The sequence below is a fragment of the Hyperolius riggenbachi genome, chromosome 5 (genome assembly GCF_040937935.1).
Source record: "Hyperolius riggenbachi isolate aHypRig1 chromosome 5, aHypRig1.pri, whole genome shotgun sequence".
NCBI lineage: Eukaryota > Metazoa > Chordata > Amphibia > Anura > Hyperoliidae > Hyperolius > Hyperolius riggenbachi.
In genome coordinates, this window is record NC_090650.1 from 43,796,871 (window position 1) to 43,811,946 (window position 15,076).

The following is a 15,076-nucleotide window of genomic DNA, read 5'->3' on the forward strand; positions in this document are numbered from 1 at the left end:
ATGGAAGTTTCAGCCAGGGGATTAAGTCTCGGTGTCCACACGTCACTTGAACCTGAAGCAGCCATCTGCCAAACTGGGCCCCAGGTTTGTGGGTCCATTTTCTGTGACTAAGAGAATCAACAACGTAACTTATGCCATCGATCTCCCCGCCAAGCATGCGTGGGGTGAGATTATTTCACGTGTCCCTGCTCAAGCCGGCAGTTCATGTGGGCCCTACTCCTCCTCCTGTGATGATAGATGACCAACCTGAGTACGAGGTAGAAAAGATATTAGATTCACGCATTGTACAAAACTCAGTACAATATCTGGTGCATTGGAAAGGGTATGGCATTGAGGAGAGACAATAGGTACCGGGGAGTCGCATGCATGCGGACGAATTGAGGAAGGAGTTTCATGCCTTACATCCGAAAAAAAAGCCTGGAAGGAGCTGTCCGGAGTCCACTCCTCAGGGGGGGGGGGGGGGGGGTACTGTCAAGAAACGCGGAAGAGCCGCCGCCATGAGTCAGCGGCAGGTGGCTCTTTCCGCGCATGGCGTTGCAGAGCACGGAGAGGCAGCCGCCTCCACAACCCCATTGTGGAGGCACCGCAGAGCGGTGCTGGTGTGGCTGGGACACATAGTCCCTCTAGGTTTAGAGTGACGCGCGCGCACTCAGGCAGGGATTATATGACAGCCAGAAGTAGTCAGCTGACCAGGCTGGTCAGCTGACACTGGCTTCATCTTTCATTAGTCCAGCACTATGGGAGGTGCTGGGCAGTCCTTATGTGTATATATACTGCAGGATGTTCAGTTGCTGGTTGTCTGGAGTTGCGATCACATACGTGGGAGCACTCAGACCCTTAGTCAGATCCTTTAGTGTGCCGGGACCAGCTGGAGCTGTAATCCTACACTAAGCTAGATTCTGTTGATAGCTTAAAGTACTAGTTTGATTGTGATTATCTGTTATGACCCTTTGCTTGCCTGACTATCCTCCTGAACTCTGATCTTGTACCTTGCCATTCTGATACTCTGTTGCCAAACCCTGGCTCGTCCTTAGACTTTGTCTCTGTCTCCTAATCTTGTACCTCGATATATCTGATACCCTGTTGCCGAACTCCGCCTGTACCTTAGACTCCGCCTCTGCCTTCTGAATCTGTACGCATGATTGGCATATGGGTTGTGTCAATATGAGTGTGAGGGGTTTGTTTACATCCAGGCTGCACGCCCCCTTGCGCCATGTGGATCTGTGGCGTGGGTTGGGGCGTAACTTCGGCAGGCCTCCCGTCCCCGCCTCCGATCGTAACGTTGTGGACAATGACGCAGCGGGCTGTGCCGTTTGCCCCGCCTACCGCCAGGCCACTGACCAATGATGGGACAGCGGACGGAGCTATCATGCGAATGATTGGTCGCATATGTACGGGCGAATCATAAGCTCCATATGGAGCAATGACCTCTCGAGCTATCCTCTAATTGGTGATTCCTATACACGCCATGTGACCCCGGGGGACCAATAGGAACGCAGGATTACCGGCGTTCTTTAAATTTTGATTTTCCTCTATATTCTAAACCTCGGAAGCTAACTGTGCTTATTACCCTGTCAAGGTGAGCCATTACTGGATATGGATATGTTCTTTTCTTGTCGTATGTCACAATCCAAAGGGTCTGTTGTAACATTATGGGGATCGATAGAGCCTTTCTGTGATTGGATAATAATTGATTGACAGTGGTCTTTACCAATGACAATTCAGGATTAATGGGGGAGTGCTTCACTCCCACCCCATGTGACCTCCACTGACTATAAAAGGAAGGCGAAGCCAACCATCTTGTTTAGGCTGCTGCCATAGGCCTATACCCTTTGTTACTAAATATGATTTTATTTTAATTTATTGCTTTGTAATGCATCCTAACACTATATGCATTTATAGCACGACACGTTGTTCCCTTGATAAAGCTTTCAAATAGGAAGTGAAACATGTTGGGTGTTTTTTATATGGTGGGGGGTTTTGTCTAAGCAGTGAGGGCCCTTTTCCACTAGCAATCGCTAGCGTTCACGCTGAACGCTAGCGATTGCTGAATCACAATTAGCGGTGATTCCACGACGTTCGCGGCCGTGATTTTGCTATGCTATGCACTGCATAGCAAAATTGCGGCAAAAGTCGCTCCGCGGCGCGATCGCGATCAAGTAAAAAACGAATCGCGGTAGTGGAAATTACCTACCGCGATTCCTATGTTAAAAAGCAAACCGTAGCGATTGTAAAATCGCTAGCGGTTTGCGTTTTTGCGATTCAGCCAGCGTAAACGCGCTGGTGGAAAAGGGCCCTGACAGATTATTTCAAGTTGAAGTAGGAGGAGGGTATTTACCCCATTTACAATAATCTACTGTATCAACTTGCATTGATAGTAACGATTATGACAGCTTAACCTCAATATTTTAATGTAAACAATTAAATGTTAAGTTTTATCCCCCTGTGAGGGAAAAATTTTGTTGTTATGTATTATTCTATGTTAGATAAAGATGAAGAAACAATAAAGATCTTGTTATAGACAATATCAAAATGTTGACAGTACCTGCAGCCTTTTTTCCAGGAGCCCTTATTTAATGTATGCCCCAGGTAAGTATAAATAAGGGTCAGTGTACCATCTCAGGTACACTTTAAAAATTGCATGTGATGATGATTTTTCTGCATTGCCATTGACTGGCATTAAACAAGAATCAAACACTGAAAAAGCTGATTTGCCGCACCCATTTAAAATGCAGAAAAATCACAAAAAGGCACACAAAAACATGAAATATGTGATACCATTGATACATTAATACAATAAATGTGCGACAAACACTATTTCTCAAAGCACGCAAAATGAAAGTGTGAGCAGCCCCTTTGGCTGAGTCCTGTGACATCTTTGCAGAAGGCGAACGCTAGCAATATACCAGAAGCGTGTGCTGTATCACCATCCTGAATACTTGGAGTTAGGCATAACAAGAAGGTACAAACCCCCCCTGCAAAATAAGCATGGGTCCCCCTAGAAATAAAATATTACATCTTGGCCGATATGGATTGTCAATCTAATCTAACATTTTTTTTCTTCTGCCAGCTGAAATAATACATAGCACTGTGGGATGAAATGACTGGAAATTCTCCCTGTTCTGTGCTTAGTGATGAAGGCAGCACCAAAGCAGGTGTCACCTACCTGCAGACTCATAGCCTATCAGGAGATATGGCTTCAGACTGATTGGAGGGAGCTTAAACTAGGACTTTAAATGTGTCCAAATATTTCCCTTAAGTGAACCAGAGGGGAACCTTGAGTCAAAAAACATATACCGTATATACTCGCATTTAAGCTAACCCGCTTATAATTAGAGTTGGGCCGAACCTCCGATTTTAGGTTCGCGAACCGGGTTCGCGAACTTCCGCGGAACGTTCGGTTCGCGGAAAAGTTCGCGAACCGCAATAGACTTCAATGGGGAGGCGAACTTTGGAAAAAAAAAATTCTGCTGGCCACAAAAGTGATGGAAAAGATGTTTCAAGGGGTCTAACACCTGGAGGGGGGCATGGCGGAGTGGGATACACGCCAAAAGTCCCCGGGAAAAATCTGGATTTGATGCAAAGCAGCGTTTTAAATGCAGAAATCACAATGAATGCTAAATGACAGGCCTAAAGTGCTTTAAAACATCTTGCATGTGTATACATCAATCAGGTAGTGTAATTAAGCGGGTTCACTGAACACAACAGGTATGCAGTGGCGGGTTCACTGAACACAACAGGTATGCAGTGGTGGGTTCACTGAACAGGTATGCAGTGGTGGGTTCACTGAACAGGTATGCAGTGGTGGGTTCACAGTACAGGTATGCAGTGGTGGGTTCACAGAACAGGTATGCAGTGGTGGGTTCACAGAACAGGTATGCAGTGGCGGTAGAGTTGAGCTGAAATTTTCGTAATTTCGCATTACTATAATTACGCATGCGAAATTTGCGATTACGATGCGAAATTAGCGTAGCGAAATTGCCATTAAAATCGTAATTGAAAATACCGTAAGCGTAATTTTCAACGCGAAATTTCGCGTTTCGTTCATGCCGTAATTTCGCATTAAACGCTACCGTAATTTCGCGTTAAACCGTAACGCTCCGTATAATATAAAAAAGCCGCCGACTTTAAGGGTTAATAGCAAAGCCCCCTTAAATGCTAAGAGCCTCAAATTTGGAGAATATATTAAGGAGATCAGGAGGAATAAGAGGAAAATTTTTTTTTTCAAAAAGACCTTATAGTTTTTGAGAAAATCGATGTTAAAGTTTCAAAGTAAAAATGTATACATTTAAAAACCCGCCGATTTTAACGGTTAATAGCAAAGCCTGCTTAAAGTTTAGGAACACCAAATTCCTAGGGTATATTAAGGGGATCAGTGGGAATAAGAGGAAAAAATTTTTTTTCAAAAACACCTTATAGTTTTTGAGAAAATCGATTTTTAAGTTTCAAGGGCAAAAATGTCTTTTAAATGCGGAAAATGTCAGTTTTTTTTGCACAGGTAACAATAGTGTATTATTTTCATAGATTCCCCCAAGTGGGAAGAGTTTTACTTACTTCGTTCTGAGTGTGGGAAATATAAAAAAAAAACGACGTGGGGTCCCCCCTCCCAGACCTCTTTAACCCCTTGTCCCCCATGCAGGCTGGGATAGCCAGAATGCGGAGCACCGGCCGCGTGGGGCTCCGCACCCTGACTATACCAGCCCGCATGGTCCATGGATTGGGGGGTCTCGGAAGGGGAGGGGCAGCCAAGCTTTCCCCTCCCCCTCCGAGCCCTTGTCCAATCCAAGGACAAGGGGCTCTTCTCCACCTCCGATGGGCGGTGGAGGTGGAGGCCGCGATTTCCTGGGTGGGGGGTTCATGGTGGAATCTGGGAGTCCCCTTTAAAAAGGGGTCCCCTAGATGCCCACCCCCCTCCCAGGAGAAATGAGTATAGAGGTACTTGTAGTACCCCTTACCCATTTCCTTTAAGAGTTAAAAGTAAATAAACACACAAACACATAGAAAAAGTATTTTAATTGAACAAAAAACATAACCACGAAAAAAGTCCTTTAATATTCTTAATTAACCATTAATACTTACCTGTCCCTTTAAATAAATGATCCCACGCAATATCCTCGGAAATGTTCTATCAGTTACAATGTAACAAAGTTATTATGTAACAACTTTGTTACATTGTAACTACGCCGCACCCGACGCCACTCGCCGCTCAGCCGCCGCATACGCGTCCGTGCAGGACGCTAAGTCCCCGCAGCTCCCGCTGTCCACCCCGCCCACATCTGTCACCCACATGTCACCCACATGTGGGTGACATGTGGGTGACATGTGGGAGAGGCGGGGAGGGCAGCGGAGCCGGCGGGGACTTAGCGTCCTGCACGGACCCGACAGAGCTCTGAGCTATATAGCTCAGAGCTCTGAGAAGCATCTTTGTATTTGGGCTCCAAGGAGCCCCATTGGTCCTTAGCAGACCAATGGGGTTCCTTCAAATCAGAAGGAACCCCATTGGTCTGCTAAGGACCAATAAGGCTCCTTGGAGCCCAAATACAAAGATGCTTTCGAGAGCTCTGAGCTATAGCTCAGAGCTCTGTCGGGTCCTGCAGCGCAGACGCGGCGGCGGCGGCGGCGGTGAGTGACGTCGGGTGCGGCGTAGTTACAATGTAACAAAGTTGTTATATTGTAATAACTTTGTTACATTTTAACTGATAGAACATTTCCGAGGATATTGCGTGGGATCATTTATTTAAAGGGACAGGTAAGTATTAATGGTTAATTAAGAATATTAAAGGACTTTTTTCGTGGTTATGTTTTTTGTTCAATTAAAATACTTTTTCTATGTGTTTGTGTGTTTATTTACTTTTAACTCTTAAAGGAAATGGGTAAGGGGTACTACAAGTACCTCTATACTCATTTCTCCTGGGAGGGGGGTGGGCATCTGGGGGACCCCTTTTTAAAGGGGACTCCCAGATTCCACCATGAACCCCCCACCCAGGAAATCGCGGCCTCCACCTCCACCGCCCATCGGAGGTGGAGAAGAGCCCCTTGTCCTTGGATTGGACAAGGGCTCGGAGGGGGAGGGGAAAGCTTGGCTGCCCCTCCCCTTCCGAGACCCCCCAATCCATGGACCATGCGGGCTGGTATAGTCAGGGTGCGGAGCCCCACGCGGCCGGTGCTCCGCATTCTGGCTATCCCAGCCTGCATGGGGGACAAGGGGTTAAAGAGGTCTGGGAGGGGGGACCCCACGTCGGTTTTTTTTTATATTTTCCACACTCAGAACGAAGTAAGTAAAACTCTTCCCACTTGGGGGAATCTATGAAAATAATACACTATTGTTACCTGTGCAAAAAAAACTGTTATTTTCCGCATTTAAAAGACATTTTCGCCCTTGAAACTTAAAAATCGATTTTCTCAAAAACTATAAGGTCTTTTTGAAAACATTTTTTTCCTCTTATTCCCACTGATCCCCTTAATATACCCTGGGAATTTGGTGTTCCTAAACTTTAAGCAGGCTTTGCTATTAACCGTTAAAGTCGGCGGGTTTTTAAATGTTTACATTTTTCCTTTGAAACTTTAACATCGATTTTCTCAAAAACTATAAGGTCTTTTTGAAAAAAAATTTTTTCCTCTTATTCCTCCTGATCTCCTTAATATATTCTCCAAATTTGAGGCTCTTAGCATTTAAGGGGGCTTTGCTATTAACCCTTAAAGTCGGCGGCTTTTTTATATTATACGGAGCGTTACGGTTTAACGCGAAATTACGGTAGCGTTTAATGCGAAATTACGGCATGATACGACTGTAATGCGAAAATTACGCGAAAATTACGCTTACGCGAAATTTCGCGAAATCGTTCTTCATTACGATTATGTACTTATGGCCATAATCGTAATTACACTAATTACGCGAAATTTCGCAAAATCGTAATTAGGTCATTACGCTCATCTCTAAGTGGCGGGTTCACAGAACAGGTATGCAGTGGCAGGTTCACTGAACACAACAGGTATGCAGTGGCGGGTTCACTGAACAGGTATACAGTGGCGGGTCCACTGAACAGAACAGGTATGCAGTGGCGGGTTCACTGAACACAACAGGTATGCAGTGGTGGGTTCACTGAACAGGTATGCAGTGGTGGGTTCACTGATCAGGTATGCAGTGGTGGGTTCACTGAACAGGTATGCAGTGGTGGGTTCACAGTACAGGTATGCAGTGGTGGGTTCACAGAACAGGTATGCAGTGGCAGGTTCACTGAACAGGTATGCAGTGGGCTCACTGAACAGAACAGGTATGCAGCCAGGAACAAGCTAAGCCTAACTAATCTTTCCCTATGAGAGACAGTCTGCAGCAGCTCGCCCTACTCTCACTAATGCAGGCACACGAGTGACCGTAATGGCCGCCGCTGCCTGCCTTATATAAGGGGGTGGGGCTCCAGGGGCTAGTGTAGCCTAATTGGCTACACTGGGCCTGCTGACTGTGATGTAGAGGGTCAAAGTTGACCCTCCATGGTGCATTATGGGGCGAACCGAACTTCCGCAAACGTTCGCCTGCGGGACGCGGACCACGGAAGTTCGCATGGAACCGTTCGCAGGCGAACCGTTTGGCCCAACTCTACTTATAATCCGAGGTACCCACTTTTCCCTTAGAAACCATGAAAAAGTGATCGACTCTTGTATAAGCCTCCTCCTCAGTATAGCCTCCTCGACAGTAGCCAGATGTGGCCACAGTACAAGTCATCCCCCCTCCCCATAGACAGATGTGCCGCCCGCAAGGATGATACAACTGTGTCTCAAGACTCCACTAGATGGCGTCATAGATATGAGACACAGCAATTGCCACCAGGAAGAACCTTTGATTATTGCACTGCTGACACATTGCGGAACACTCCACAAGCCAGGGGACACAGGTGGGCTTGAGCAGCAAACCCTGCACACCATGTTGCAAGGAATGGGGGGCACATAAACAGCAGGGAGCCAGCTGGTAAGCAGGATCCCTAGTGCACAATCCTTACGCTCCTCTGCCAGTAACAAACCTGCTCCACCATCCGTTATGCTCCACTGACTCGCATATAAGCCGAAGGGGTAACTATTCAGCACATTTGTTGTGCTGAAAATTTAGGCTTATACGTGAGTATATAAGGTACTTACCTAAGCACAGGAAAGCCTCTGGATGCTGTAGAGGCTTCTCATGTCCTCCTTGCTGCTGCCGCCACTCACGAGGACCTTCTGGAAGATTCGGGTCGTGGTCCTCTTCATGCACGAGTGTAGCCTTGCTGCACTCGCATGAACATAGCTGCGCCTGCGCAGTAGCATGAAGCCCTCATGCATGAGAAGCTCCAGCTTACTGCGCAGGCACAGCCATACTAACACAGGCTAAGCATGGCCACACTCCAGCATGAGGAGAGGCATGGCCCAGTCTTTAATCTGACAAGCTCTTGTCAGATTCCTTTTGGGGGCTCACAGGCGGCAATGGATGTCTGAAAGAGCAGCAGATGTCTACAGGATACAGAGGCTTCCCTCTTCTCAGGTAAGTTTGTGTTTTTTGACTCAAGGTCCCCCTCAGGTATGCTTCAAGAAAGTCTTTTTGCATACCTCCCAACTTTTAGAGATGAGAAAAAGGGACACTTAAGCCATGCCCCTGCCACACCCCTGATCACACCCCCTGTCACACCCCTAGCCACACATAAAGATTTCTTAAGAAAAATATGTTGTTTTTAATTCAATTTTATTTTTTAATTAAACATTTTAAAATTAGTAACATATCAATTTAAAGGATGGGGATAAAGTCTACAGTCAATCAAACACATTTTTTAGTAGAGAAATATATATATATTTACATAGAAAGAGGGAAAAAGTCCTGAAAGAGGGAAATGAGGAGGAAAGAGGGACAGAGGGACAGGGCTCCCAAAGAGGGACTGTCCTTCCAAAAGTGGGACAGTTGGGAGCTATGTGTTTGTATTAAAGGGTAGGGATAAGTAGGAAAGTCTCCTAACAAATCTCTACTGACCCAGGATGCAAAAGCCATGCTAGTAAATTAAAAAGCCACTAGTTGCTATTCTACCAGCTGTGTTAATTGGCAGCTAGTGTCTTTGATTTGCTAAGACACCTTCAACTTCCTGGCCTTGGTTAGTGAGTAGGTTATGCATATAGAATACTTCTCATTTGATAACTGCTGTGATTGTTCAATTTTTGTCACAGACATATACACATTGAAAGGAAATGCTAATGGCCAGCCCTGCGTCTTCCCCTTCAAGTTTGACTCCAAATGGTATGCGGACTGCACGGTTGTGGGAAGATCCGATGGGAGAATCTGGTGCTCTACAACAAAAGAATACGACACAGAAAAGCAATATGGATTCTGTCCAACTACATGTAAGTCTTGTAGACATTGTTATTATTTTTATTGATTTATAAAGCGCCAACATATTCCGTGGCTCTCTACAGCATAAGAAACAAACAATGGGTATATAATAATAAAGGCAATGGTATGTACACATTAGATGTTGGTACAAAATACATAATTGGTAGACATTGTGATTCCAGTGACCAATGTAATATGATGAACAAAATGTATAGCAAGACACAAAAGGGGGAGAGAGCCCTGCCTTTGCAAGCTTACAATGTAAAGGAATAGAGAGGGAACAAGAGGGTGGGGTAATATACAAGTTGTATAATACAACATTGGGCCAAATCCAATATGCAACATTGGGTCAAATCCAATTCACTTTTCTCATAGGAGATAATTTTTCTTTTTTTATTTAAAATAACTTTTAAGTGCTCTGCAACTGAAAAAAAGAATCAAAAAGTAGGCGAAAAAGTACTGTTAAAATTATTCTGAGTATGTTCTTGCTTGCTGTGGGCTTAAAGGACACCGGTAACATTGAAAGAAGGAAAAAAAGTAAATAATTACCTCAGGAGGGGGACTTCTCCATATCCTGATGAGGCTTCCTCCGTCTCCCTCCATCAGCCCAATCCAGTGCTGGCAGCCGTAACATTCATAGACAATAACATTTACCTTTGGCTGATGCGTAGTAAATGCTTTCCGCACGAGCTCCTTCAGAAGTAGCTGAGCCCAATCGGGTCCACTCTATTGCACAGGTGCAGATGCCTCAGACCTGCACAGTAGAGTGGACCTGTTCAGGCCTGGCTATTTCCGCGGAGGTTGATACTGTGCCTGCATGAGGCACCCAACAAGCGGCGACAAGGGAAATTTTGGGGCAGCCAGTGCTGGATTCCCTCACGTCATAAGTACCCACTGGGGACACTTTTTTCCCTTCAGGTACACTTTAACAAGCATTTTATTGATAAGGGGCTTGATTCACAAAAAAGTGCTAACTGTTAGCACGGCCGTTTTCGCGCGAATTTTCGCATTGCGCGCGTTCGCGAATTTCCACGCAAAACGATAAAGTTTTCGTGCGGAAATTAAAACGGCCATGCTAACAGTTAGCACCGCTTTGTGAATCAGGCCCACGGTGTGAAAATATCACCTAGGAGAAAACTTAGGAGAAAAAGTGAATTGAACCAGGCCCATAATGAGAAGGCAGGATAATTAGGGAAGACCCTGAGGCTGAGAAATATCACAGAACTCAGAAGCATTAGACCAAGCAGGGAATGCAGAGTCCACTCTGAGAACGTAAAAAAAGACACACAAAAAAAATACTGCTCGGAAACCGGAACTTAAAAATCAGAAAACGGAAATCTGAAATCCATGGAATCTGTAATCGGCATTGATGGATATTAGGATTTCCACGGAATCAGAAATATGATTTTTTTTGACCATCCTTCTAAAAGACAGCCCCTCAAACAGGGGTCGTAACAAAAAAATACAACCTTAGGGCTAGGGTGTAAATTATAAGAGCTATTGGGAGGAGGCACCCAATATAATAAATACATTAAAATATTAAAATCAGGAGTGATAAGTTAACCTACCTCTCTAGAAGAATGAGCTAGTCATACAACTACAAGAAAAGATATTTATTGCACATTGGGGGAAAGGGTCTATTGGAGCCAAATAGCGCAATATGTCACTTGGTTTTTTTTTAAGAGAAAACTTTCAATAGAAAGTATACTCACAAAGGTGGGGCAACCAACTGTATGAAACAGGTGGAGAACATAAACCCGTCACCACTTAAAGCGGAATATAACCCTGCATTTCAACTTTGCTCTAAAACATTATTTACATCATATTATATGCAAGTTGCAACCAGCATTTTTTTTTTACTAGACCAGCATTGGAAGGGTTACACACAGAGCTTTAAAGTTCTGTGGAGAGAACTGCTCCCCGCAGCCGAAGCTTAGATAGATACATTTAACTAAACAGAATGTAACAAGTGAGGAATGTTACACACTCTTTGGCTGTCCTCCAGCTCCTGCACAGTCAGAGAGAGTGAGTCACATTCCACAGTTGTTACATTCTGTTTAGTTAAATGTATCTATCTAAGCTTTGGATGCGTCTGCAGTTCTCTCCACCGAACTTAAAGGAATACTTAAGTCAAAATAAAAAAATGATTTTTACTCACCTGGGGCATCCCTCAGCCCCCTGAAGCTGTATGGTGCCCTCGCAGCCTGGCTCAGATCCTCCTGTCCCCGCCGGCGGCTACTTCCGGGTTCGGCGACAGCCGCCGACATAGCAGCATAGAGGGTGATATAGCAGCTGGGAACGCGGAGAATCACTCGCGTTCCCAGCCTGTCGGCAGCTGTCACCGAACCCAGAAGTAGCCGCCGGCGGGGACAGGTGGATCTGAGCCAGGCTGCGAGGGCACCATACAGCTTCAGGGGGCTGAAGGATGCCCCAGGTTAGTAAAAATATTTTTTTTATTTTGACCTAAGTATTCCTTTAAGTGAAAAAAAAACGAGTTCTACTCACCTGGGGCTTCCCTCAGCCCCCTGCAGCTGATCGGTGCCCTCGGCGTGACTCTCCGATCCTCCTGGTCTCCCCGGCGACCACTTCCGGTTTCGCCGTCAGGACCCGACAGGCTGGGAACGCGAGTGATTCTTCGCATTCCCAAGCAGCTCTCTATGCTGCTATAGCAACATAGAGGGAGCTATTGTTGCTGGGAACGCGAAGAATCACTCGCGTTCCCAGCCTGTCGGGTCCTGACGGCGAAACCGGAAGTGGTCGCCTGCGGGACCAGGAGGATCGGAGAGACACGCCGAGGGCACCGATCAGCTGCAGGGGGCTGAGGAAAGCCCCAGGTGAGTAGAACTCATTTTTTTTCACTTAAGGTTCACTTTAAGTACCTCTAGGGGTGACTGGATGCAGGGTGGTCGCACTCTTTAAAAGAAAAGGAACTAGTACTACCAGTGGCAAAACCACTGTAGACTGTAACTTCCTCCCCTTTCTGGAAGGAATGGGAGGTGAACTAGCACAAGGGTGAAGAGGTGCCCAGGATAGGATAAAATCAAGTTAAAAAAAACAAACAAAATAAAATCCAAAAAGTTAGAGGTGGTTTACCTCTCAAGATTACACAACCAATTGGGAAAAGGTACATTTTTATTTGCACAGGCAACGCGTTTCGGGGGTGCACGCTCACTTCGTCAGGCCAATAACAGTGCCCATCGGAGCCCTCTGAGCTTTGCAGTTTGTTAAACATCGGCACTGTTATTGGTCTGATGAAGTGGGCATGTACCACCTCTACATTTTTCAATTTTATTTTATTTTTTTAACTTAGTTTTATCCTATCTTGGGTGCCTCTTCACCCTTGTTGTGCTCCAATAGCCCGTCCAGCATTGACTGATATTTTTTAGGTTGATTGTTATGTTTTAAGTTCCCAAAAGATGTTCAGTGGGCAGTTGTATGCCTGTAGGCAAGACTGACCTCCACCTGACTAATCACTATGGTATACAACCAGAGCCGGGACAAGGTCCTCCAGCACCCAAGGCTGAGACACCAAAGTGCGCCCCTTCAGCCCTCCACCCCAGCCGTCACACACTGATTGCTATTAGACTAAGAGGCACCCCAGGGCCCCCAACACATTAATCTCTAGTTATCTGGCTTGTAGTCACTTCCATGTATCTCCTTTTCTTATTTCTTTCTGCTTCAAACACAATTAGGAATGACAGCTGAATGAATTATGGCCCCCTCCTACACTGTGCCCTGAGGCTGGGGCCTCTCCAGCCTATGCCTCGGCCTGGCCCTGTATACAACCCCACAATTCCCTGCCCTTTCCACCTCTCTATAGAAAAAATGGTCTCCAGTGTAGCATTTAAATTGGGCGCGTCACGTCCGGCTTCCTCTAGCTGAATATCTGTAGGTAACAAGAGCAGAGAGGGAGTCCCAGCATCCCTCTAAATGCAACTCGGTTTTCAGCACAGATGAAGATGGAACTATTTTAATGAAATATTTAATAAACAATTTTTATTCATGTTGATTGTCAGCAAGATCTGCATTATTATCTGTATCTTTTAAAGGAAAGAGGAAGGATGGTCTGTGTTTGTTTCCAAAAGTTCTCTGAAACAGGAAATTAAAAAAATCTCTTGTTGAGGGGGGAGAATTGTGCTGGTACTTGTTTTGTGATATAATTGTTATTTTAGGCAAGGTACATTTAGCTTACTATCACAACACCAAACATCTGCTCTGATCATTAACCTCTGACAATGTTTCTGTCATCACGGGGTCCTGATCGCTTTCCATTCACATATCCTTTGTATCAGCAACATTTCTATTTGGAATTACAGTAATTTCACCATATAAAAGTCAGCAGCCTACTAGTGTTGTTGTGATGGAGTAAGTTGCATTCCATTGATTGTCTTCTTTATATTATTACATTTCTACAGTACTCATGCCTTATCTAATATTTTACATAGTAAAGCTCTTAATGTAATCTACTTTACGTCACAGCATAACCAAGCCTCCGCCATGTTTAACAGTAGATATGATAGCAGATCCAGGAAAAACTCAATCAGAAAAGCATTTTGAGCTTTGTAATATGATGGATTGACGAAATAATATCAATAATAAAAAGTATGGCCATCGCCCATATCCTTCTCACTTCAGGTGTTCTTAATTATAGCATGTTTACACTACCTATACTGGGGCACCACCTGTACCTGGCTACCTATACTGCAGCACCTATAGCTTGCTACCTATAGTGAGGGCACCACATGTAACTGGATACCTATGCAGCAGCACCTATAGCTTGCTACCTATACTGAGGGCACCACATGTACCTGGCTATCTATACTGTAGCACCTATAGCTCGGTATCTATACTGAGGGCACCACCTGTACCCTATCTCATATATTATTTGGGGACTACCTGTATTTTGGTAGTATTTGGCTCCAATCATGTTTTGGCCAAGCCCACTTTTTTACCACAGCGCTTTCAATGGTGGGGCCACACCCATTTTTGTGCCAGTCCATTCATGGAAGGGGTTGGGAGGGCCTCAAGTTATGGCCTGCTTGGGGCCACCAAAACTCTAGCTGTACCCCTGGGGCTTGATTCACTAACCGGCGCTAAGCCAGTTAGTGTACCTTATCACTTAGTGGGCACAAACTACAGCGCTAACCTTATCTGAGGTTAGTGTGCCTTATCTGAGGTTAGTGTGCCTTATCTGAGGTTAGTGTGCCTTATTTGAGGTTAGTGTGCCTTATCTGCAGTGTGTGATGTAGCTTTGTGCATCTTTTAGTGTGCACAAAGCTATTTAGTGTGCACAAAGCTACTTAAGGCACACTAACTCAGATAAGGCACACTAACCTTAGATAAGGCACACTAACTCAGATAAGGCACACTAACCAGCTTAGCGCCGGAAAACTTTTTTACTCTGGCGCTAACACGGTGCTAACACTTAGCGCCGGTTAGTGAATCAAGCCCTTGGTCTTGCCCTCCTCCCTGCAGCTATGTGTGTCCGCTGCTCCCCACTCCTGCACTGCACCCTGCCCACAAAAACGGCCCTGTGTGGGCCCCCTCCCCCAGGCTTCTCCCTCTTGGGAGTGAGAGTTACTCCCCTGCCTGGAACATTATTGTAAAAGTTGGTATCCTGAATAATTTACTACATTCTGTTATCATTATAGTGCCTCTTTAAAGTTTAAAAGTTATGAGTGGTTAAACTGATGCAAAACTGAAAGCACCTAAACCTGTTCTGAGCTTAAG

General features: G+C 45.3%; 1 protein-coding gene across 3 annotated transcripts in view; it reads left to right on the forward strand.

Moving 5' to 3' along the window:
* Positions 1-15,076, forward strand: part of LOC137518157 (macrophage mannose receptor 1-like) — a 171,139-nt gene that overhangs the window by 34,477 nt on the left and 121,586 nt on the right. For all 3 annotated transcript variants that reach the window (XM_068235569.1, XM_068235571.1, XM_068235570.1), the window contains exon 3: positions 9,184-9,357. In XM_068235569.1, the coding sequence (XP_068091670.1) occupies positions 9,184-9,357 (174 nt within the window). The remainder of the gene's footprint in view (positions 1-9,183; positions 9,358-15,076) is intronic.